General features: G+C 37.7%; 1 protein-coding gene across 2 annotated transcripts in view; it reads left to right on the forward strand.

Moving 5' to 3' along the window:
- The window catches only part of LOC145465860 (NEDD4-like E3 ubiquitin-protein ligase WWP1), a 42239-nt gene extending 16708 nt beyond the window's left edge, over positions 1 to 25531 (forward strand). For both annotated transcript variants that reach the window (XM_081449617.1, XM_081449618.1), the window contains 17 exons: positions 5558 to 5653; positions 5929 to 6106; positions 7660 to 7711; positions 7792 to 7876; positions 8233 to 8364; positions 8764 to 8842; positions 11118 to 11189; positions 12107 to 12195; positions 12284 to 12381; positions 15384 to 15445; positions 16012 to 16145; positions 16401 to 16541; positions 20266 to 20386; positions 21911 to 22015; positions 22856 to 22952; positions 23282 to 23354; positions 23803 to 25531. In XM_081449617.1, coding sequence (XP_081305743.1) covers positions 5558 to 5653; positions 5929 to 6106; positions 7660 to 7711; positions 7792 to 7876; positions 8233 to 8364; positions 8764 to 8842; positions 11118 to 11189; positions 12107 to 12195; positions 12284 to 12381; positions 15384 to 15445; positions 16012 to 16145; positions 16401 to 16541; positions 20266 to 20386; positions 21911 to 22015; positions 22856 to 22952; positions 23282 to 23354; positions 23803 to 23902 — 1714 coding nt within the window. In that variant the 3' untranslated portion in view covers positions 23903 to 25531. The remainder of the gene's footprint in view (positions 1 to 5557; positions 5654 to 5928; positions 6107 to 7659; positions 7712 to 7791; positions 7877 to 8232; positions 8365 to 8763; positions 8843 to 11117; positions 11190 to 12106; positions 12196 to 12283; positions 12382 to 15383; positions 15446 to 16011; positions 16146 to 16400; positions 16542 to 20265; positions 20387 to 21910; positions 22016 to 22855; positions 22953 to 23281; positions 23355 to 23802) is intronic.
- The last annotated feature ends 914 nt before the right edge of the window (positions 25532 to 26445 follow it).

Genomic DNA, 26445 nt, shown 5'->3' on the forward strand with positions numbered 1-26445 from the left:
CAATATGCCTTTTCTTTCCTCCGTGGAAGCTTTTTGGCATGTTGTTGAACGTTTAGTCATCGTTTTCAACAGATAAATTACTTTTTGGTGGCTTAGGCTATTTATTTGCTTGTACGGCAATACTGGAAATACTTGGAGCAGTAAATGTTTTCGTAACAGTCATTGAACAAGAAATTAAAAAAAACTTTCGGCTTCTACTTTTTACACATGGTCTCATTTGCAGTCGTTGGTTTTAGCCTTGTCACTCACCACTCCATGCCACCCTCCTAAAGATCACAATCGTAAAATTTTGTTAGTATGTTACCTTTTTTGAACAGCATTTGTTAAGCACATATAAAAAATACATTTTTTTGTTATTGTGAAAAGTGCGCAAGCCAAATACTTACATGTATTGTTCTTTTCGCCCGCCCCCCTCCTACCCCCAAAGGGGGAGACATTTTTTAAGGGATTGTTCTGAGCTCCCCAAAATACAAGCCAAAAAAAAAACTTGAAAAGAGCACTAGTGCTAAATTTGGCATGTCTTAAACAAGTTACGTGACTGAAATTGTAAGTTACACAATGGTGTACTGAACCGTGACTCAAATGATCAGCCTTGCCCTGTTTACGTCAATCACTTCTGTGTACTGAGACAATTTCCAGCAAATGAACAAAGACAAGGTTTTGTGGATGATCAAAAGTTGCATTGATCTGTAGCCAGAGATTGGCTAACACCATTGTTTTGACAGGCGTGAATAATCCAATTTAGATCAAATGTGGCAGCACGAAACAAAGACATAAAGGTATATTATGTAATTACAGAGAAAGCAAATGTGGGCAGCAACATCAACGGAAAGAAAGCTTGCCAGATCAGTGAAACGGCTTTTGCGCCAACTCAAAAAAGGGTTACTCACCAATATATAAAGCTTCTCAGGAGTTGGTAACGTACTAGTTCGGAATAATTTCATGTTAGTTTTGGGAGCATCATTCTAAAGCCATGACATGAAGAATGTACTGCAAAAGCTGTTTGCAAAAATCAAAACTTTTGCTGTAATTTAAGTTTAGGCCGGACACGCTGAATCTCGTATCGTTCTGTTGTCAATGCGAAATTTTAGATTACGTGGAAGTCACGCACATGGTTGTTTGCTCACTTCATTAATATGTTTGTCTGTTTATTGTTTTTTTTTCTTTGTATCTTCGAGTATTTCAGGATGGTCATGATTTAAATGCAATTTGTGCAAGTTCTTGAATATCACATTTCGTTCATGGCTTTGTAGTAGCTTTCTTCCCATGCGAATTAAGATTATTATTTATTTAGTGTTGAGAGTTATTAAACTTACTTTCGCCGTGGTCACTGTATGTAATATTTATCTATAGCGCTCGCATTTTGCTTTAAAATGTACCAAGTACGACCCATCCATCAACGAGTTTATGATATCCCCTCCTTATTGCTAACAAGGTCAGTGAAAGAGAATTGTTTTCAAACTCAAATGTTTATTTAGTTTAGCTGAAGAAGCAACATAAGTGAAATGACGTTCTTTTTATCGCAAGGTTGAAATGGACAATTTTTAAGTTCTAAAACTTGTCTATACTGTAACAACACTACACTGGAACACTTTCCAAATCAGGTTGACAATCACTGATTAAAAAACCTTTGATTTCAAAAGGAACAACCCCTACTTCTGAGCAAGACATTTGTAAATATGATACAAGGGTTTCAAGGCCTTCAATGCTCAGCAAAGTTACCACTTCCCAAATGAATGGGGTATTCCATAAATATCTTTTGAACGAGAGTCAAAAATCGTAGAGCTTTGTTCAGAATTTTTAAACAATGCAACTGTATTGATGCCAACAGTTAACAAACAACAACTGTGGTTTAGTTTAGAATTTGGAAATACTTCCGTCAGTGAATTTTGAAGAGACGTGTACACCATTATTTGATGTCATGAACAAACTTCCAGTTAATGACTCACTGTATTGTAATGTATACACTTTGTTGTAAAAGTGAAACAACACATGGAACATCAATTAACAGCAAATAATCATTTGCCTACACAGAATATCTTATAGAAACACATAGATTATTTCCAATGGTCAAAATATCATTCATTGTGGTAGAAGATCATTCACTGATATGTTCTATTTGATGATAAATAATAGCAGTAACTGACATTGCTACACATTGCTTACCAGCATTTTCACCAAAGAGTGCTTCATTTCCTTGACTGTAGTCAGCAGGCACTGTTCTCATTGGGTCAATGACATCAAATATCGTAGGACCCGGATTTTCCTCCACATCATTTGCCTGTCTTATAAGCAATGAAATATATACCAGTACATTGTAGTACATCATTTGTGTAAACCAAAACACTGCTTGATTCCACATCTTGTATTGTCCAATAACCAGCTTCAATGTTGGCAAATAAAACACACTTAATTAAAACATCATGAGCATTATATTCCAAAAAACAATCCTTAAAATGCGCTCAAGGCATCTTTTGTTTTCTTGAAATTGTCATGAAAGGCGATCCTTGAATCAAATTATTGAATGGAGATCCCCATATTTTCTTCTGATCAAGTCAAAAAGCACTGGAAACTACGTTTAAAGTTGAAGTACAGTGCAAAGTAATAGTTTCTCTAAGTTTCAGACGCCTGAGAGGCAGTCTGAGAATATTTGAGACTCTGTCGTGCAACCCGCACAAATCAGTTCAAGAAGACAAATATTAGCTTACGAGAGTACAATGACTCCTTGCAATATAGCTGGCACAACTCACTTAATACAATAAACAAAATGTCCTTACCTTGTAAATTAATCGCACCAAGAAAACAAGTCAAAATTTGCCAAATTACAACTAGATTCTCGTAGGAAAACTTCTTTGAATGAAGAAAAAATCAGCTGCTATGCCATTTGGGAGTAAAGTGCTACCAAGTCAGTTGTTAGTTCAAACTCATTTTTAACATGACATGAATTTACGTGTCAAATTTTCCACGGTCATTTTTAGGAAAATTAAATCTCAGAGCCTTAATCATTCATTACCTAGCAGCTTTGATCCTGACCTAGTAAATACCCCCTAAATAATGTATGATAAAATAGCGTACATGCACGTCATGTGACAAAATCAATGTTTACGATTGTTTGTGAAGAAATACGCCACCTTGCATCTTCATCTATAATATAACTATGAATAGCTGCTGCTAAATTTTATAATAGTACTTAGGGGATAAAAATAAATGACTTAAGTCTTGTTTTTTATGGATATGGAATTTCCACGGTGTTGTGGTACCCAGTCGAAAAATCATGGAAATTCCAGTGGATAGGGGGGAGTACCATGAAGCCCCCTGGAAAATCCTGGGGGGAGGGGTCAAACTGGAAAAAAAACTTTCTGTGGGGGGTCTGGATATTTTCCAGAACCACTCATTGAATGTTTTATTGTATAAGGTTTAATTCAAAAGGGAAAGTGAAGAGAATTAGTTCATCTAAGCTCCGTATTATTAATTTACATTATTTTTGCATATTACATTAATTTAATTACCTTTTTAAATAAATAATTTTGGGCTAGCTCCTCAGAGAGTTGGGCTAGTGAGATGAAATTACAGCTTGGGTGAAGGGCAAGCAGAGTTTTTTAATTTCATCTCACCCTGCCTCCCCCTTTGAATTTCCATTAACCTTCCTTGGGGTGGGTATGGATATTTTCTGGAACTATACAATCTGAAATTGTCTCATTAGTTAACCATGGTAACATGCCACCATTTATGTGTAAATGCAAGAGAAGTGATAAGTGATAAATGCTTAGAGGTGTAACATTCTATGAAAACTTCTACGGCTATTTGAGCTTCATAAAATGGGCTGGGTATAATGCTACCATTTCTCCAAAAGAGATAGCAATTATTTTTCAATGTATGAAGGTCTCTTGTTTCAGTTTGTTTTAGTATTTTGACCTCTTCAATGAAATATATTTCACTGAAATGGATTCATCTCACGCATCATTGGTTTCAGCAGCAGATTCAAAAAAGTGATCATGTGATAACACACATCTCTTGGCTACAGTTTGCAGCACAGCAGTTGTAAATTCCTCAAAAGTAGAAAGTTCAAGGCAAATTTTATCCATGCCATGGATTTTGCATAAGTCAAACTCTTCTCTGTATCTTGAATGGTATCTTGATAGAAAGTTCAAAACTCAACAAACTTGCAAACAAATTGTGAAGCAGATTCCCTGAAGACAAGAGATTTACTCATCACACAATCATGAAATTTGTCATCACATGATTACTTTTTTGAATCTGTGAATGAAACTAATGGTGTGTGCAACAGTTTGAAAAAAAGCCATTTTAACAGACATCTAGGATAATTAGTAGCGTGATAGATGTTTGACTCGAGGTTTCCAATTTGATTGGAAGGTGAATGCTGTTCTTCATCTTGGTTGTGTAATATATTCTATGCTGAGGGCTTACAAAGCATGCAAATCATTCAGCAGTTATTTCCTTGTGACCCTTGTTTGTCTCAGATAGGATTATATGAATTATGGAATACAGACTAATTAAAAGTTAATTTGGCTGCAAGTCATCTTGTGTTGTGGGAGGTTCCTAGCATTGTTTGTTTCCTGTTCTTTGATTGCATTGTTTTCTTAGTTACATTGTGCATCATCCCTCACTGAAAGTCAATTTGGCTGCAAGTCATCTTGTGTTGTGGGAGGTTTCTAGTATTGTTTGGTTTCTGTTCTTTGATTGCATTGTTTTCTTAGTTACATTGTGCATCATCCCTCACTGAAAGTCAATTTGGCTGCAAGTCATCTTGTGTTGTGGGAAGTTTCTAGTATTGTTTGGTTTCTGTTCTTTGATTGCATTGTTTTCTTAGTTACATCACGCATCGTCCCTCCATCCTATGCATTTCTCACTAGATATGGCACATTTTTCTCAATACAGTGAACAGACTAAAATGAGATTGTTTTCTTCAATATGCACCTTCTCTCAGTTTGACTTATATCATCAAACCCCAGCTGAGGCCATTTTTGTTTCCATGGCAAGTGAAAAATACCAAATAATGACAATAATAGCAATAACAACTGCATCACTAAATGGAGGCTGGGTGACATTCAGGAGCTTCCACTATTGGCGGCCAGCTCCTAGATGGAGACCCCTCTCATGGCTGGCACCCATCACACTGAATTAACAGTGGAAAGAGGGAGGGAAGGGAGGGGGAATGCTCAAAGATATGCTCCCATGCAAGACAACATTCACTGTAAACACTACCGCTGTGAAGGCTGCCAACAGGTCTCAGTCCAAGAGCATGTGGAATTCTGGTGCATGCACATATCAAAAACACCACTGACTACCACAGGAACACAGGGGCTTCTTGTTGTTAACTCCTGTAAGTTGCATTTAACTGCATTAAACATGATACACAAATAATAGGGAAGTATACTAGGATTTACAATGGTGTATTAATTCTTAACCTGAATGACTTAATTTTGGCTATAAATTTTCCTTATAGTATTATTATTGCAAGAATAGCCATGAGAGCCAATCTACAAAAGCTCATCTTCCCTTCTTGAAGTGATGTGCCTGATTTGTTCTGTTTTAGGTGGGAGCAACGTGTGGACCCTCACAGCAGGATATACTATGTAGATCACAACACACGTACAACTGCATGGGAAAGGCCTCAGCCTCTGCCACCAGGGTTAGTATAACTCACTTTCCTCTATTCTCCAGTGCTGTATTGATTACATGAATTGAAGAATAAAACCTCAGCTTCTCTGTCTTCATTATGTGGTAATGAATAGAACAGATCACTTTGCTCCTATGATGGCACAGGAGCAAATTGATGTCTCGTGAGCCTCCTGTTTGTAACCTAAGGTCGTACTCTTATGAAATTGACACAGAATGGATGTAAAGAAGCAAAGTTAAAAAAAACTCTCATCTTTAATGAAACAAAAATATACAATCACTCTTCAGGTGGGAACGGAGAACAGACTCGCGAGGAAGAACATATTATGTTGATCACAACACTAGAACAACTACGTGGCAACGACCAACAGCAGAAACAGTCCGAAATTTTGAAAACTGGCAGATGCAGAATAGAGCTTTGCTTAACACTGAGCGGCAGAACTTCCAGCAGAGGTTTCTCCTCCCAGTAAGTGTCAATAGTGTTTATTTTTTCAGAAGCTCTGTTTCCCAAAGTTCCTTAGAAATGGATATTGCTAAAAGTTCTGAGTTGACATTCTGCTAGTACAGGGACTGGGAAGGCAAAATGGGCAAATGAGCCTATGGCCCATGGCATTGGAAAGTTATGGACCATTTATAAAGAGGTTTGGGCCATTAGGGTAAATAAATGGGCCATTAAAAGATTTTGACAAGCGATACGTAATTCTTGATTGCTGTTGTTTTATACTTTTTACTGGACTTCGAGCTAAGTTAAAGTGTACAGTCACAGAATAAATTATAGCCAAGACAATTTAAATAACCTTCCATTGAGGTTACACTAAACATTCTGAACTGGAACTGATTATACTTAACACACAGAGTAGTCAACATCAACATTACTGAGGCATGCTCCATTTTAGATTTGGAGTGACAAGTAACATTGCATTTACAATTTAAAACTTGAGCCATGCATGAACTTTACATAACACACCTGTTGCTCTCTAATAGTTAATGAAACGCTAACCAATATTTTTTTGTTCCTTGGAACTAGAAGGCTTCGTCTTGATCGTTGTTTTCAGGATCACAATAGGCTGATTTAGCAACAGGACAGGAACGTCAAATGATGACTGCAGGGCACGCGGAATAACCTGGATTCTGTTCTAATTTGACCATATTTGGGTATTTGTACTGCGCACGCTGTCATCAAGTGACGTTCCCGTTCTCTTGCTAAATCAGCCTATTTTGTTGTGGCGGACTTGGTGTTCATAGTGCAAAATGGCCCCAGTCTGAGTCTTTTCTGATTTAGGAACTTTTGGAGGCATATTATTTGGCTAATAACAGCATGCAAAACATATTCAAATCAGTGAATTCTATCATTAAAAAGAGAAATTACTTGGAAGAACCTCAAGAACCTCAACCTTACTTACAAGAACCTTGTTTGTGAGCAGAGTCCGAGTAAGGGGTCTGGGGGTGAAAACAAAACGAATGTTTTTTTATAACGTTGATTAAAGAGCAAAGGCATCGTGATTTCTCGTGTGTTTATTTGTGATTACACTGAAAATTTCACAAATGGAAATCCTTTCAACAAAATAGTGTATATTTTATTAGCTGTTTTGCGGCTAGGGGCATCACAGGCGCGGTAGGTACTTTCATAATGCGTTGCTTCGTAGCTTTATGGGCCACATGCACATGGCGCACAGCCTTCCCCATCCCTGCTAGTAGCCTGAGACCACCAGTTGAATTTATCACAGCTATGTATGGAATATTGTTTAAAAAAAGTGATGATAAAGTACCACTGTAAACAACCCATGCATAGCAGGGCTCGATTTTTAGGAAAAAACGTTGGGGCCAGCTGGCCCTTAAGTTTTCAGGTTTAGTCACAAGCAAAAGTATTTCAGTGAAAAGCGCGAAAAGTTAGTGGCCAGTGAAAAATTTTTGTCCCATTGGTGATGCCGGTGATTGCAACATCGAGCTCTGACTAGGGCAAGGAACATTCACAAAGCCATTCAGTATGCTGAACATCTCTTTGTTCATGTCTCACAGACCGCCTCCATACCCGAAACAGATCCCCTTGGACCCCTCCCGGCTGGCTGGGGTAAGTTCTATTTCCTGACTGAGCATGCAGTTTTACAAGTGCTAGACTGCTAACTTTTAGCTATTACCTTGTGTACACAGAGAGAAGACAGGAATCCAATGGACGAGTTTATTTTGTTAACCACAACACTAGAGCTACCCAATGGGAAGATCCCCGAACTCAAGTGTAAGGATATTTAAATATATTTTTGCTCTTTGGATTTCTGTGAATGCTTAGCAAGTAAAGGCACGATAAAAGCTAGTTTAGAAGATGGAATATGAATTTGCCTTTGACATTAGCACCTCAGTGAGGCTGGGCAAACATTGTGGTTTCATGTTAAGAGGAGAGCAGATCACTCTTGGCTTAGGAAATAATCGCTCTGAATGACACTGACATATAACTGAATTCAATAATAGTTTTTTTTTTCCAATTGATCACTGAGTTTGCTTTTGGATATTTTACTTTGTTGTTTGCTGATGAACCTGCTAACTTCAAGTACAATTCAAACTAGTGATGTTTTTGTTGACTATATCTAACTGCAGAGCACTTGGTTCTGACACACCACTCCCCAGTGGCTGGGAAATGAGATACACAAATGAAGGCATACCTTACTTTGTGGATCACAACACACGCACAACAACTTTCAGTGATCCAAGGACAGGTGTAGCTCTTGGGTAAGCACCCTTTATCATTAATTTTATCACCAACACTGGAATGCAGTAGTCGAGCTGTGCAGTCAGTTGTACACCTAAGTTGAGTTACATTTTCCTAATTCAGTTGCATCTCCATGCCCAGAAAATTTCATTCTGCTAAGTAACAAAATGTTGATAGTTTGCTACCTTGTAGTACAGTGTAGCTTCAAGGAAGATGAGGAGTTGTATTATGCTAGCTTGTCCTAGATTAGTTTGGGATGGATTGGAGAGAAGGAGGAGGTGGTGCAGGCACTGACTGCTTGTTTACACTATCCTTATCAAAAAGTCTACTTTTCTCTATCCATGGACTCCATGGAGTAATTTTGAAATAATTATTTGCTACGGCTTCAAGTAAAACTTATTGTACTTTCTGCTACACAGCATTAAAGGCGCTGCTGGTGGTCCTGCTTATGAAAGAAGCTTCAGATGGAAAGTTGGACAATTTAGACATCTTTGTCAGGTAGAGATTAGTGTTAACTTAGTTACAGTTTCCTTGTTTTTTAAAGTTGAAATCTTATTCATTTCAAAATGTTTGATAACTTTGCATTCATTTGATGAACTTACATGTATTTGTGTAGCCACATTTTGTGGATTATTGAGCAAGTATACTGGGCTTGCTACTGGTTGCTTTGATGTCACCCGCAGATTAATCCCTTAAAATTGTCAGTGATACGCTCTTTTCTTTTCATAGATCACTTCCTTTGCTGACTTTCTCCATTTTGAGAAGAAACAAAAATCTCTAAATCTCCCAAATATTTTCCATTTCCTGTCCCCTTGCAACTGAGATTTGTCACAACATATCACCCAGTAGTAGGTGGCCGAGGAAAAATTTTAATGAATAACTGGGTTGTAATACAAAACCGGTCATTGCTGAAAAACATCTATACAAAACCTCTGGCTATATCATACAAAAGAGACAAATCTCTTAAAGATATGCTCGTTAGAGTGAAAATTTAATTGAAGGCTAAAATGCATTGCTATCACAATTCACAAAGGGAGTCTGTGTAGGCCTGTCATCATCTTTTGTTTTCAACAAGCATGGTGACCCCCTAATTTTTTTGTGTGGATTGCGGCTTCATCTTCTGAGGATTTCATTTCAAAACAATTTTTAACACAGATGGTCAGAGTAAATACTATTTCTAATCCAGAATTCTCAAATTACTCCACAAATACTATTTTGTTTTAAAATAAGGTTCAAAATCTTGAGTTAAAAAGTGTAAAATCTAACTGTTTTAATAAGGTCAACAAGGGTCAATTCATACCTCTCAGGTTTGTGCTTTAAGCATATACATAGGGGGTGGAGTGGGGGGTGGGGTGGGTAGGGGGGGGCTGTAGCACTCCCAAATGAAACAAATAGTTTTCTCTGTCCTTGTACAACAGGGTTTCTTTTATATAGAACACCCAAACCTCAAAGATATTTTAACTAACCAACCAAAGAACTAAACAAGCTAACAAATGAAAGAAGCAGCCTAACCTGATATGCAGCCCCTTCTCCTTAAGCTATGAAAATTCAAAAATGCAAAAAGGACGCTAAGTCCACACGTACCCAACGTGAACCTATTTTTTTTTTTGGCTATTTTGTAAAAAGTTGCTCTTTAACTTACTGCATCTGAACTTGGGAACATGTTGGGTGCAAACATTGTTAAGTTCCATATAGTTGTCAAAAGTCTGTTGCATTCTACTTTAATCTGCCTATGATAATTCTGTGTTCACCTGCATCACTAGACGCTAAACTACTATTTTGTTTTTTTTTTTCCCTTCAAACTTAGCCCTGTTATTTCAACATTGTTTTTGGGGGAGGGGGTGTGTATTGTATTTTATTATATGGCTGGCTCCATGATTGGGCAAGATAAACCAAATCCTGTGCTCTGATTTACTGGCCAAGCAGGCAAGATATATTGGGTTATTGACTATGCATGAGGTCAAGATGGCTGGATATTGGCTAAGTGTTTTTTTGTGTGTGTTGATGGCCTGAGACTTGTAAAAAAAAAAAAAAGAACAAGGCCGACATCAAGCCATCTTGACTGAACAAGCTTGGTCAGTAAAAGATTTATAACATAGAAAAAGAATACTATTTTCTTGCAGGACACAGTGGGTAATCATGAGTGGGCAAGATAATGCCACCTTGCCTACTCGGGTAGCCAATCACAGCGCAAGATTCGGTTCATCTTTCCGACTCACGGAGATAGCATATTATAAGGTGCTGTCTTGCCCACTCAGGACTACCCACTGTGTCCCGCAAGAAAAATTCCCCAAAAGACATGTAATAAATCCTTTATTGATCAAGCTTGTTCAGCTGGCTATTGGCCTCATTCTCTTTTTTTTTTTTACGAGTTTATGGATCTCGACTCTATCTTGGTTCATAAATGCTCAAGAAAAGAACGTGGCCAATAGTCAGCCATCTTGACCAAACACTAAGTCCCAGTGTGAGGTCAAGATCATTAATGTATTCATAAGCAATTTGTTTTAAGAGCTGTGGAGTAGAGGTCTCTCCTCCCAAACAATGTTGTAGAATAGTCACCAATAGGAGGCATTGTTTGTCAAACTACACAGCAACACTGTATAGGAGAAAAGGGTGAATGCCCATACTGTATGTTTGTCTACTTGTCATGTTGCTTGTAGGATTGTATGTAGATCATGCTGGGATGGGATGAGGGAAACGGCAACTGCTGCTGTTGTTGTTTATTAAAAATCTGTGTTAGCCTTGGATTCTGAGTTGTTGCCTTTCTTTACAGTCAAATTCTCTTCCAAGTCATATTAAAATAACAGTCAACAGAACTAACATATTTGAGGACTCATTTCAGCAGGTTTGTAGACTCAGATGTTTACTAAATATACCATAAACTGCATCTTATAAGTCCCCCCCCCCCTGCCTGGTTATGGGCCCATCTACCTATAAGCAAAATGTTTGTTACTTGCTGTTAAGCCCTCCTCTTGCTTAAAATGAAATGAAATTGATTTATTATTGTGATAGTAACTGTTTAAAATTGACATTTACCATTAATGGCCATTTGTAAGCCCCAAGCTTATACAACAACTTTGTAAAGAGTTTTGATTGGGTTTATAAACAGAGGTGCTCATGTCAAGGGGGGGGGGGGGGGGGGTGGCTTATAAGAGTAATGAAAAAACTGTTTGAAAATGAGCTTCACTTACTGGTTTCTAATTTGGCTTTAAAATAGTGGAATTATTGAATCACAGGCAAAAACCTGCCCTACCGAACTCTGAATTATTCAAACTTTGATGTAAACACTTACCAATCAACCAAAAAAAACATGAAATCTTGATCTCTGCAGTGTTTAGTTGGCCACACTACCAAGGCCCCCCCAATTTTGCATGCACTTTTGAGCACAGAACAATGTCACAAACAACTCACTGCTCGCAAGTTATCCTTATGCAGTTGCTGTCATGGAATGATGTCACAAACACAGACCACACCCATCTGACTGGTTCATTCACTTGATAATGTTTTGAAATACTGTGATTTTACCCAACTTTGATGCTTCATGAAACAATTGTAGCTTCTGCCATAAACGGCTTCTTTGGGATCTTCTGCTCAGAGAAGTGTAGGAATCTGCAAAAGAAGACTTCATTTGGTGTTATATATTTTATCTGCAATTGTTTCTGCGTGTGTTTAATAATTAAAGTAACTTCACTCTTGCATGTTTGTTACTTACTGTATCATTTGGGAAAAAATTATATGCTATAGTGATATTGTCTGTGTCAGGTTATGCGATATGCTCCACATGACTTGCGTCGGAGGCTGTACATTATCTTCAAAGGAGAAGAAGGTCTAGATTATGGTGGTGTTGCAAGGTAGGATTTCCATATACTGATGATCAACCTTGAATAGTGACTGTTGTTAATGTAATAATATTGTAAACATTGCTTACTTCTTCAACAGGGAGTGGTTCTTTCTTCTTTCCCATGAAGTGCTCAACCCAATGTACTGCTTATTTGAATATGCAAACAAGAGTAACTACAGTCTTCAAATCAATCCAGGTACTGACAGCACATTCTTTTGAGTCTCTGGGTCTCATTTATTTGTATTTTTCATGTCTTTACTTGATGAAATGAATACAATATTGTTAAGAAATAAGCTAGTGCAGTGAAAAAGAAGTGGAAAGGGCAAAATATAGTCAATTATATGTCCTTTAATTAAATACATTTATTTTAGGATAAAAGAAAACTAGTATAAGAGAGGAAAGAGTAAAAGCATAGTAAATAAATATATTATGTTAAAATTATTAACACTGAGCAAAATAAAACTTGTTAAGTAGTTTTTTAAATAGTTTTCTGGTTGGCTTATTACATATAGATAAAGGAATGTTATTCCACTAATAGCATTCAATAATAGTTGGGCAAAATTTTCTTTAAAATTATATATTTAATCTTAAGGATTTTGGATTCAGGTGTTGTAAGGACACACTTCAAGTAGTGTAATTATGTTGCTCAGATACTAGAGACAGGATGAGATTCAGAGACTTTTTGTCAATTAGGTGATCATAAAATAGTTGGTACATATATAATTTAAATGTCAGGAAGCTTAATGAGGCTAAGGTTGTGTAGTGGGGAGTAATATGATCAATAATGAAAGACTGTACTAGGTCCTGATCTGCTATTTTGAGGAGAGGATATAGATTAAAATTAATTTTTTTGTCACAGTTGAAAAACCAAGTATTTTGTCTTACTTAAATTCAGGGTTAATTTATTTAAGGTGGCCGAACACAGTTTTTGTGTGCGCTTTTGCTGATGTATTATTGAATGCAGTTTATTGATGGCTTTAGTCTTTTATTACAAAGATATGTTAGGAAAAGTAACAACGCAAAGAACCCAGCAATTCTCAACTTTTTCTTTGTTACCGAAAGAACCCAGTTAAATGCAGCGCATGCACAGTTGCTCAAAAAATTGAGACCGATTGCTTTTGCAGAAACTTGCGATTTCTAACGATCCAGTTGTTAGAATTTCAAGAAATTTGGTGGAAAAATAGTTCAGAAACCACATGAATGATCTATCGCAAAAAATCTGAATTTTGACATAGGGAATTTTTAACAATACAGAACATGCAGTGAAAATGATTTACGGCGAATTACGAAAATCACCTATGTCAAAATTTTATTAGAACAGTGTTGACAGAAGGGTTTTAATGTCAATTCGTAAACAAAAACCATTTTTTAAGCCTTGTTTTTAACCAGCCCCATTGCCATGGCAACAGCACACATCTTAGCCAAAATGCAAGAATAAGCCCTTCTGTGGTTAACCTTGACTCTTGCGAAAAACGGGCACCAAAGTATAAATAGCTTAAAAGTAATGGTGAATTAGGCATAGGCTCTTGAAAACTGTGTTCGGCCACCTTAAGCACAACCAGTCATAAATAGCTGGCAATTCAGAGTTTGTTCTCTGAAGCAATACATCTAGATCTTTACCAGTGGAATTTAAAGAAGTATCATCAGCAAGTAGTCTTAGGGAAAAGTAAATGGTTGCTTTACCAAAATCATTTATTTAAATCATCATCAGTTCTTGAGGCACCAGTAGGCACATAAAGCTGTATTTATAAATGATCATGGTATATTTACATTAGAAGAGCTTCATGAACTCTCCAATGTCGTTAAACCACATCTCTCGGCACTCCATCTAAACATGTGTTTTACGAATTAAAATATTTATTATTTGGAAGATCTTTCAGTTGGAAATAAATAATTATAAATGAAGAAACCCTCTAAGACAACTTTTGATCACCTTCCCACTTCATTTTACATTTGGATTTTACTGCAGTCAGATAATGAGTTACTTGTGTCAGAAATGCAAAAAAAATTGGGAGTCACTGAGATAAAGTGTGTGGAAAACTACCCTGACTTTGAAAAATTGGCACGCATAAATCAGCATGATCTATAGGGGTTTATGGTTAAAAATATCGAAGGTGAGTCAACGGAGGCAAACGATCTTAGTCATATTTTGTAGAAGTGGGTCTGTTGCATAAATAATTCCAAATATTGCCAACGTTTTCACAAAAGTTAACCCTGCAAGAGGCATTTGAAACCATCGCACAGATAAATGAAGAGTTAGAAATAACAGAATTTGATGGTGCATTTTGCAAAAAATTCAAACTTCTAATTAATAGATTTTCTTCATTTTTTTGCTGAACGTAGAAAATCAGTAGAGAAAATGATCCCTCAAAAGAAAAATAGGGGTCACTGAACGTCCAAGATCATTAAATCCAGGCAAAGCTATAGCAATGGCCATCTGCCCTATCATTTTTCATTTTATTACTTAGCGCACGCATTGATGCATGACGTGGTGTGTGAATTTGTATGCACAGTAAGGATGCCCAGAAACAATTAGTGCGAACATCCTTAAGCTTTAGATGACTGTGTGTTTTGTTCTGGTCATGTGACTTCCAAATAATGAAGAAAAAACTGCCAACTAAGAGTTATTTTTTTCTTCCTCTCACCACTCCACTGTTCTGACCCCCATTTCTTTAGCCCATTTTATTCCTGCCAATTCTTCTCATTCCATGCTCATTTTTATAGTTACTTTTATTTACCACATGCTGTACATTTGTAAGTTTGTTATGCAATGGCCAGGATAGCCAAGACATTGCCAAACATCATGGCTTCTGCATGCATTGCATGCTCTTTAGTATTCTTTTGTTCAGTCTTTGGTATCTTTGATAGTCCTTTACAAACATGGAAGCCTTATTAGCTTCCCAGAGCTTCCTTTCCTTATACATTGATGTTATGTAAATATATTTAAAAAATATATTTATGGCAAAAAATACAGCAACATAATTATATCAAATGTCAATACTGTATTAGGGAAAAAAATCATTACCAGTAATTCAAATTCAATTGATCAACCATTTATTGGCTTTTATTTTGGGAAAAATAAGATGACTTGCCTAAATCTCACATCCTTAATTATGTATGTTAAGTTTAAGTTATAATTCACTGTTTGTGTTTGTATGTTCATCATATGTCAATACTGATCAGTGTTTGTGTTTGTAGCATCGTATGTCAATCCTGATCATCTGCAGTACTTCAGGTTCATAGGACGTCTAATAGCAATGGTAAGTCTGTAGATGCATTACAAAGCCCCACAATGTAGGACCATCCACATGGCAGGCACTACCTGCAACCCAGTCCAAGTCCTCCCCGCACCCACAGAGAACCTAGGCAGCAGTCACAGTAGAACAAGAATTCCAATAAATAAATGATAACTAAATCTTAAAAAAAAAATACCTTAGGGTAGGGGTGGAAGGGGAAAAACACAAGCAACAAACAGACACCTGACAGTTACAACACTAACACAAGGGCAAGCTGTAATACGAGCGTGATACAATGCAAGCCTGAGTGGCAGAGAACACTGATGTCCATTGCTTAGACCAAGAACAACTGATCACCCAAAGTGTTGGTGTGTGCCCTGAAGGGCCAATAACTGTTGAAATTGTCTGTCTGTCTGCCTGTCTGTCTGTCTGTCTGCCTGTCTGTCTGTCAGTCTGTTTGTCTGTCTGACTGTCTGTCTGCTTTCAATGTTATTAGATGTTTTTATGTCCACAGCTGCTTTGGAACTCCTTGCAACTTTAAACTTATAGCTTATTCACTGTAGCTAGTAATGTTCTTCTTCTCATTGCAGGCTCTATATCATGGAAAGTTTATTGACAGAGGGTTCACGCTTCCTTTTTACAAGAGAATGTTAAACAAAAAGCAAACTATGAAAGACTTGGAATCTATTGATCCTGAGTTTTATAACTCTCTTGTTTGGATCAAGTGCGTATTGATACTAAGTTTTATTCTATTTGTTGTCTTATGGAGAATGGGCACCTGATTATAACAATTTTTTGCCTCATTTAATTATAGAAAACAAATGCCTCACTGGGCAATAAAAGTACATCTTTGTTCAACCTAAACATATTAGCTTATTTTATTGACACATTTAAGTATATCACTCTTATCTCTGTGGTTTGTTTTACTGTAGGCTCGTTATCCTCAACTGTTGTTTATGTTTCTCAATGTTTGTCATAGGGATAACAATATAGAGGAGTGTGGACTGGACATGGAATTTGCAGTAGACATGGAGCTTCTGGGAAAAATTACTTCCCATGACTTAAAACCTAATGGTGCCAATATCAAGGTCACAGAGGAAAACAAAGAGGAGTACCTGTCGTAAGTGTTCAGTCTGAGCAATTAAATGAATGTCTGGCTCATCCATTTATTGACTTATTCCTTTTATTATAATTATGGCTAACAACCTTAACAAGACTGATGTTCAATTAACAAGCACAGAATTTGTAGTATATTTCATATTGCTATGTTTGAGATTAGTATTTTGGTTTTTACATGTGGTATTCTTGTAAATGCCAACCTCTTTTTTGAAACAAAAACATCCCTTTCAGATATGAGTCCCTTAACCCCCCACCCCCCTCCTCCACCCTGCCTAAAATGTAAGTGAGCCAAAAAGTATTTTGGACATACACGTGTATGATAACAAGGCTGTGCTCTAGCAGTGCCCGGTTGCCTGAGGTGACCGGCTTCCATCTTTGGGCAACAAGAAAAAAGATCCCTAGTCGTCCGGCCAGGTGATCTCTTTTTTGAGATTTAACTTAGAGATGAAAACAGTCTCACAATAATTTGTCTTCCCTTTTTAGTGCAGAGTGCACTATAGGGATGGTTTAGGGGGCTGCTGTTCACTAAGGTACTGAGCAACAAGCGCTAACGCCATAAGGTGTAAATTCTAGTGTTTGTTTAATTAATTAATTTCAATTAGGGACCGTTCATTTTTTATAAGGTAGGGGGGGCTGGTGGGATTTGGGGGGGGGGCCATGCGAAAAAAAATGGCTTTCGAGGGGGGGCCATCCCAAAAAAATAAGGGAAAAAGGGGGGGTCACGTGAAATATTTTAGTAAAACTTTAAAATGGCATAATGTTTGAATATCAAAAAAACTGCTATAGAATAAACATAGAAGGCAGGATATAAATTTATTACAAACTTTCCTTCTGCTTTAAAAAAACGTTTGGCGGCAAAAAGCATTTGTAGCTACTGAAAAGAAGTATTTAACACTGTTATTTTCGAATGCAACTTTCACTGGCACTCATCTTCATCTCCGCTGTCGTCGAGTTCTTCGTCGCTGCTTGTGCTGCTATGGGAGTCTCTTTCACCAATGCTGTAAGAAGCAGCAATGCTTTCCGTCAGAGTGTACTCTTCAGGGTACATGAAGGTGTAAACATAATCTCTGACTTCCCGCTCAAGGTTGGTGGTGATTCTGCTTCTTGCAGCATTGGTGAAATAATTCCCTTCCAAGAGCTGTGCGATGTATGGCCCATCTCTTCTAAATATCGACGTGGCAACATCCTCAACTTTAAGACACTCTTCCGGGACGGCCGTTCTAGGAGGGTACACAAGGCATTGTGGAAGATCATTTCCTAGCGGGTTTCCAACACAGATTCCATAAACTCGTTGGACGTTGTTTTCAGTCCGCTTCCTCTTTCTTTCATTTGACTTTCTGCGGTTTTCTTTTTTCCTTCTCCTTTTGTTGATGTGCTGTTTGAGTATGCCTTTGAATATGCTGTTATAATTGCTGTTCTTATTTTCTAGTGCTTCCATGTCCTACGTAACCTTCGTCAACTTAGCTTCTGTACATTTGATCTGTTTTACGTTAAAACTTTGGGCAAATTCTTCGCCCTGCTTTAAAGCAAGCCCATTGGACTGAAAGAGTGTGGAATCGTGTTCCTTTACATCTTTCAATATGACATTCAACTTTTCCACCATTGCTCTGTGCTCTTTGATGGAGAAGTTCAGTTTTCTTCCATCACTGGGCTTCAACTGGTACCCTTGCATGGAAAACTCACTCGCCCTTTCTGAACAGCCATCCGCACCTAGAAAAATTGCTTCTTTTGGATGTAAGATGTCAAACTGCCTGGATCGTTCAGCTGTATACCTTTTCTTAAACGACTCGTCGCTTTCGCCATTATTGCGCATTTTGGAATGAGCCTCTTTCATGATGCTCATGTAGTAATGCGCTCTTTCCCCGATTGGATTAACAATATAAAGAAGAAAGAGCATGGAAGTGGCAGGCTGGTTTTATCTGACCCAGAGAGCGTTGCTCTATTTGCAGATAAGTTTATTGTCAAATCGAAGTTTGTGGTGGATTATCTTCAGCATCTCGAAGTGCTAGAATTTAAAAGGAAAAAGAGAGCAGAAGAAAAGGCAAAGTTAAGTAGGGAGGAGGATTATCTTTGGACTGAGTTGTGCGAAGATCTAACCAAGCTTAAAAAGCTACGTGTTCCAGAACTAAACAAGTACTCAAACCACCACGGGCTGAAGCAGCATTTGAAAAGCAGCAAGAGTGAGAAAGTAAAGGCAATTGTAAGACATTCATGCTTGCAGCAGAAGAGTCCTCTCAGAGCTGGCCAACCAACACAGAGAAATGCCAGGACATTGACACAAAATGACAACAGGGCAAGTGCTGACAGCAGTGAAACGGATGGAAGTGACAATGATGAGTATGACAGTGATGCCATTGACTCTAGGGGAGAAGATGACTCAAGTGACGTCATTCTTGCATTCATCAATTCAGATGAGGAAGATGCCAATGAGAGGCCAAATGCCACACGCTCAGGGCGAGCCATAACTAGGAGATCCGAAATTGACTTCTCTTTCTTTTGATTTGTTTTTTAAACAACAGCTCTCTGTCGTATAGAGATTGTAAATATTGTCTTCATAGTGAGCACAATAACATGAAGTAGGGGGATAATAGAGAAATATTAAAAAAGTTGAAATCTAAATATTGTTTGTTCAATTTTTTTGGGGGGGGGTCATCCCAAAAAATGACCGCTATAAGGGGGGGCCATGTGAAAAAATTGGTAAGCTGAGGGGGGGTCATGCGATTTTTAAATGGTGCTTCCCAAATCCCACCAGCCCCCCCTCCCTCATAAAAAATGAACGGTCCCTTAATCAGTTAGCCCTGTAGGAAGGGGGGCTAGGTGGGTTAGGTACCCGAGTTTCCAAGCAAAACGTGTAATACTTATGTTGGTTTCTTGAAAACATGACAAAACTATATAGATGTTTTCGCAAATCTCTTGCTATCCTTGTGGTGCTATTCTATTCAAAAAAGCAATTTGCTCAAAACGCATGCACAGATAAGTTAGCCTTCAGTGTCGACTACATGTTAGGTGAAAGATACATTTCATACGGGATCACTCACAAACGTAGAGTGCTTTTTCTTGTGGTGGAAATCAACATGTGAGACGTGTTCACTCTAGCATTGCTAGTGTGAAAAACTCCATTTTGGAGTTCAAATCTGTGCGTTTTTTAGTGACACCACACTCGTTTTGACTGGGGATAGCAGCTGCGCCAGTACCGGTTGACCAAACAATTAATCTTCCTCAAGTATAAGCAACTGCATGTTTCTAGGAGAGTCTCAAATTTTGTTGCAACCTTCGTAGAGGCATTTGTCACTTGTTTCCTCGACTGGATAATTGTTATTTACGCTGCACTGAGTTTTTCAGGTAACCTCATCACAAGTGGATATAACCCAAAACTTAAAAATGTCACCTCCCATAAATCGATGCAATACATGCATTTGGTTAAATGCTTTGTATTGTATGTACATTTTTTGTGTGAGTTATCTCACAAGTGCCATGTATTGGAAATAATTTTGATTGGCTATTTAGCAGTAATGCCAATCCATGTAAGCATTCATAAAGATTGACTTGCAGGGTTTTTTTGGAAAGATTTTATCAGGCATAGCTTTTGAAGTGACAAGTTAATCACAGGAAGCAAATGCAGAGCACAGAAAAACTTACCTGACTGCAGGTTATTGTTCTTTCTGAAACATGCTTGTTATTCATGAATATGTCCAAAGAGTCATTTGGTGTTGCAATTTGTTTAGGCTGATGACACAATGGCGGTTTAATCGTGGAATTGAGGAGCAAACCAAAGCTTTCTTGGATGGATTCAATGAAGTTGTTCCACTTTACTGGTTGCAGTACTTTGATGAGAAAGAAATGGAGGTATTAGTGCCATCATTACTCTGACAATATGAGTGGATGGGTTTTGCAGTGCATCTGTTTTAAATGTGGTAATACACAAATCAGTGATCACTTGCCTGTTTGGTGAGTGCAGTTTCCATTTTTCGGGAAATTATTTATCCTGAAATATTGATAGCATTCCTTTTTATTTTCCATTTTGGCAAGAATATCTCTAAATGAAAACTTAACAGTGCTTTTTTATAACCTTCGTTATCCTTCAAGATGCCCATCACACATGTAGTGATACAACTGATACTGCTGGTCTCTATTTAAGTGGGCAGTAATAACCACATGACAGTATTTGAAGATTTGCTTGTTACATGTAAGAAATGAATCTCACAAAGATATTCATCTCGAAATAGAAACTGCTTTGAAATTTAAAGTGCCTCGGTTGTAGCCATCTTTGGGTTTAAAGTCTTTCAGAATAATTTTTCATTGAGAGAAAACACGTCAGTATTCCACGTGCTGACAAGTTGTTTTACTCCAATTTCTCTATTCTAGGGAGACATGGTTATATGCAAATTTGGTATTGCCAGCTGTTCATTTAGCTGTTCTTGCAGAAATGTGGAAAAATTTCCGAGGCATGTCAAAGTCGATTATAAATATGAGGATAAAATAGTAAAATTGGTCCGTGATCTTAAGCAGACGTCTCGTAAATGGACCAGAACAAGATAGCTCAAACTGGGCCTCCATGATTACGAGATACCGAAAAAATGTATGGTTTGTGACTCTGCAGAGTTTTTGTGTTGGGAGAGGAAGCATCTTTCTTAGCGAGTAAAAATTACACTGTGCGAGTGGATTTTAAGAGTCACTCATGTGAATGACAAGTGCTGTCAAAATTCAGCTTCCAACACTGACATCACCTGAAATTTTCAAAGATTGCCCATTGCCTATGTAATCAAAATATAGTCGAGTTGTAAACAGTTTGTTATTGTAGGTGTATTCTGCACGAGGGCTGTACTGGGGGAATATTGACCCAAGATCTTTACAGATCTTTACAGATCTGTAAGGTCTGGGCAACAATCTCTCAGTACGGTCCCAAGCAAGCTTGGTGATAAGAGATTGATTACGTTAGAAAAAAAATCCCACAATGTGGACTGATAGAGCAGACATTGTGAGCTTCTAGTACACAATTCTGATTGATCATTCGGGACAGTACCTGGTGTAATACTTAGAAAATAATTGACATTATTGTGAAAAAATGTGTTATCTGTCGAAACTGGATGTATACCATAGCGATCAACTGTTAGGCTGGCATTTTTCTCAGGTGTTGGTATCATAATGGAATGAGACAAGCCACCCTTGTCCCCATTCCATTCACAGATCTGCTGCTCATTTTCCCAAGTCCTCTCCTACTGCAAGAAATTTTAAAACTGTTTCTCTTAGCTAGGTTGTTAAGCTCCCATTTAGTGTCCTGCATTGACTAGTAGTTGGCAAAACGTAATAAAATGCTCATGATGTAGTGATACATTGATGAATGATCTGTTTGTTTGTTTGTTTGTTTAGCTGATGCTTTGTGGAATGCAAGAAATTGATGTTGATGACTGGCAGACTAACTCTGTATATCGTCACTACACTAGGAACAGCAAACAAGTCACATGGTTCTGGCAGGTTTGTGTAATGACCAGGTATCCATAGAACCATAGGTTGGGTATTTTCTGCATTCATGTTCAAAAGGGGAAGAATTTGATTAAAATTTTATAGCAAGGTTTATTTATTGGATGTCTCAAGTCTATCTTGGTGTGGAAGGTTGACAAGGAAGTTGTTACAGGATTAAATCAATTGCTGTATTAATGTTTTGAAGCAAAGGATTTCTTCCATTGCAGTTCAATCCAGCAGTAGCTTCCCATTCAAGTTTACTATTAATGTCAACAGTTTCGGCCTATAATTAATTTTCCTTTTCCCCAACACGAAGACAGCTTTTCATTACATTTGTAAATACCAAGAAGAGAGTTGAAAATACCATGCACAGTAGAGTATTTTAAGACAAAATTTGATGTTTTTGGAATGCGACGAAGATACCCTAGCTGGTCATTGGAAGTGAATCAGCTTATGATAGATGACAGGCAGGTAGCTTCATGTCGATTTAAGCCCCGTCTGTGGGCATTGTGTTGTGTTATTGAGAAAGATACTTTGCTCTTTCTGTGTCTCTCTCCACCAAGGAGAATAAATGGACACTGCAGGCAAACTGTAAGAGCGGCTTAGCAAAATGTTGCTGGGAGTGGCTTTGGACTAGTATCACATCCATAGAGAGCAGAGCAACAAATTACAATAGGATACAATCAGAGATTACAATGCTACTGTGCATCAGTGACATTTAGTGAGGGTTAATATAGATCCTGTTCTCTAGCTTCTGAGTGTCAAGGACTATTGTAATTGACAGTTATCCACAGTTTGTTAAGGTAAATAAGTTATTTGAGCGTGGTAAATTGAAGATGTGGTTTCTTTCAGGCTGTACGTTCATTTGACAATGAGAAGAGAACTCGATTGTTACAGTTTGTAACAGGCACATGTCGTCTTCCTGTAGGAGGATTTGCTGAACTCATGGGTTTGTATCATTAAAGTTTTGTGAAAGAATTTTAAGTTTCGAACACTTTCAGATCTCTGACAACCCAAAACAACTTAAATCAGCTAATATATGCTTACACAGAAATTTAATACTGTTAGATACTTTTAGCCTTACACATTTGGCTTCATTCTATTGGTCTTACATAAATGAAAGAGAGCACTGATGAACAGCTTAAACTGAACTAGAAGATGCGCAAATGGACAAGGTTTGTAGCGGATTCAGGTTTCCTTGTACTCGGCTAACCTGTTTTAGTATCGGCATGTAAAAGCTGTGTAAAATGATCTCATGTTTGATTATATTTGTTATAGGGAGCAATGGACCTCAAAAGTTTTGCATTGAGAAGGTTGGCAAGGAAACATGGCTTCCACGAAGTCATACTTGGTATGTAGAAAATTCGACAGCCCTCCTACTCCCTTGGTTGGAAACTTACTCTTTTGAGACAAGACTTCTGACAAGCTTTATTAAACAACAGACAACCAAGCTGCCATTTTTGGGAAAATTTGATTTTCCTTTCGTCTTTTTACATTCCCACCAGTTAGACTTTTGTAGTTGTCAGGAAAATAGACTATTTCTACCAATTTACAAGGGTCAATAATACCGAGGGTTGTCCAATACACCCAAAGTGAGTCGAGTCGTCTAACTTTGTAGTGGATATGGATGATAATACCCAGTTAGTCAGACTTTACATTATGGTACACCTTTTTGTGTAATAACTTTTGACTGCCATGGCAAGTTAAAAGTGTCTTAATTCACTACTGGAGTAGATATTTTGTCCAGCATTAGCAAGCTTCCAACAAACAGGTGATATATTGTTTGCTTTTTCTTTCAGTTTTAATCGTCTTGATCTTCCACCATATAAAAGCTTTGAACAGTTAGTTGAAAAGTTAACTTTTGCAATTGAAGAAACAGAAGGCTTTGCACAAGAGTAACGATGAGGAATATATAATGTAATATGGTGCAGTTCCTTTGTGTTTAGAATGTAGTAGTTGTAGTTTTACAGACATTTGTGCCGTTAAAAATGTGCATGTAATATGATGGCTTTCAATTTGTATATGATCAATTTCGCAGTAAGCACTCTCATGGGCCAATTTTGCAATATTGAAATTCTAACTTGGCTCTGAGGCTTACAGGTCTAAACAAAAGAAATCACATTAAGGTTTAGATATGAATAAACAATGCTTGTAGTCCTCTGAGCTTCAAAAGCATGTTAGAATTTTAATATATCGAAAATGGCTGACTGATAATGGTAATTAAGTGGAGTGGAACAGAGTAGAGAACAGTGCATGAAGTAATAGTTAAAATCGGCAAGGCACAAAATGAGTGAGCGATTTGAAAAGAAGCGTGATCTGCCCCAATTTGTGTGACACAAAGTACTGGTTATCACCACTCAATCTAATCACTGACGAAATCAAGATGAGGAAGCTTTCCTGAAAACACAGTGATGTCCTCTAGGTTTTTTAGGGACAAAGCAGGATCCAGAAATTCAATTATATAGCAGTGGAAATCACTGGACATTGTTAGCATGTGAGAACCAACCAGAAGTAAGAATTCTTCATTGATTTAATGAAACCAGTAATCTGTTAGCCTTGAGGTAGATACTATGTTACACAACAGATGTTCTCAGTACAATCTTTGCCTTCCCTCTCTCTCCCCCGCCCCCTCCAAAGTGCTGTGCCATACTTTATCTAACTATACCAGCTATGCAGGGTGTAAGTTGTATGTACAAATAGTGTCACAAAGTGAATAAAAGGGTCTGCGCCACAGTAATGCACATGTACAACTTTGAGTGAACTGAAAGATTCACTGGAAGGTTTTGTAACCAATAGAAAAGACACAACTCTCTATCACGTGCCACGTGACCATTTGTGTGGAACATCACAATAGGCCTTTTACAGGATCCGGACACATGGTACGGAATTAATTACGCTGGGATGCAAGTTACGCAGTGGGACTTCCAAAACAAAGGAAAGTCGGGCTGGACTGGTACGAGTTCCTTTGTTTTGGAAGTCCCACTGCGTAACTTGCGTCCCAGCATAATTAATTCCGTACCATGCGACTGGATCGTGAAAAGGGTCTATTCACTTCAATCCGCCAACTCAATGCAAAATCTTCCATAAAATTTTGACAACAAAATTTCTTGAATGCTCATACTTTCACAGTTCTCACAAGACTGCTGGAAAAGGATTTTCCTAACTGAAGCCAACTTTGAAAACTTTCCCGTGTGTGCAGTGGAACAGGCCCTTTAAATTCCTGTATGGACAGCTAGTCTTCTAAAATTTGTTGATGACCTAACCTGCCATAACTGGAATTCTTAATTTGTACTTGACCATATTTTTTAATAATAGAGTAACAACTCGTCAGTAGTTGTTGCCATGTGAATAAAAGAAAAAAATCGGTATATGCTGCAAGGTAAAAGTAGATGTAATTGAACTATTGAATACAGTGAGTTATAATAGCTGATTAATAAACCAGAAAGTACCTGTTGACTAAAGATTGCTTAGTGGTTTTTCCACATCAAGTATTTTGTAAAATATTACAAATAAAAATGTTTTCTGCAATGATATGGTATTAAACATGCGATAAAAGAAGACTGTTTATTCACTACAGGCTGATGACATAACTCATTTGTGGCATGACTCTATTTTCTGTTTTTATTTTGTTCCCCTGTTTTTTCTTGTACAGGGCTTCATCTTTACCTATAATTTCTGTTCTTTAAGATGTGCCTATTATTTCTTACACGCAATAGCATGGTCTTATTCTGTTGCCAGTTCTTGAAGGTTCTCGACATTTAAGCTTACGTCTTTCAGTCATCCCTTTGCATCATCCACTACACACGGAAAAACGATATCTCGATCTTACACCTTTTAACTCATTTGCAACGCATCTTGTTCCCTCTAAATAATTATTGTAATCGATCGAATACATGAGCTTGAAATCCCTAGCTTTTGCGCACAATCCTTCACTTGTTTCGCATTTAGGAAAGACTGCTCTTTCTTTAAATTCCAACTAACGCTTCGAATCTTTGTTGATAACTCTTCACACGCATACTCAGTTTGAACAACAGCATCTGCAGCTTTACCATCATCCACGTCTCACTGATCTACAATTGTTTCTCAGCCACCCTCTTTCTTACATGCGACTACAATAGCAAACACCTTGTATGACACCACACCTACCATACGAAATATTCCCAACCAACTTCGAGATAAAGTATACGAAGGCCATGACGAGGTTTCTTACCGTTTCTGCAACAGTTTGTAATAACCACAGAAGTAACTTCATGATAACACAGGAAAGTACTGTCTACAATTTTCACTTCGGTCAGCAAAATCAGTCGGTCCAAAACAAACGCTCGAATCACAATTTAGTGTTCGGCATTTTGCTGACAACGTGTGCGTTGTAGACAGCTGAGCGTCACACAAAATACTTTTCATATGTAATTCTCCCTCGATATAACAATGTAAAATGTTTA

The sequence above is a fragment of the Orbicella franksi genome, chromosome 13, assembly GCF_964199315.1.
Source record: "Orbicella franksi chromosome 13, jaOrbFran1.1, whole genome shotgun sequence".
NCBI classification, from domain to species: Eukaryota; Metazoa; Cnidaria; class Anthozoa; order Scleractinia; family Merulinidae; genus Orbicella; species Orbicella franksi.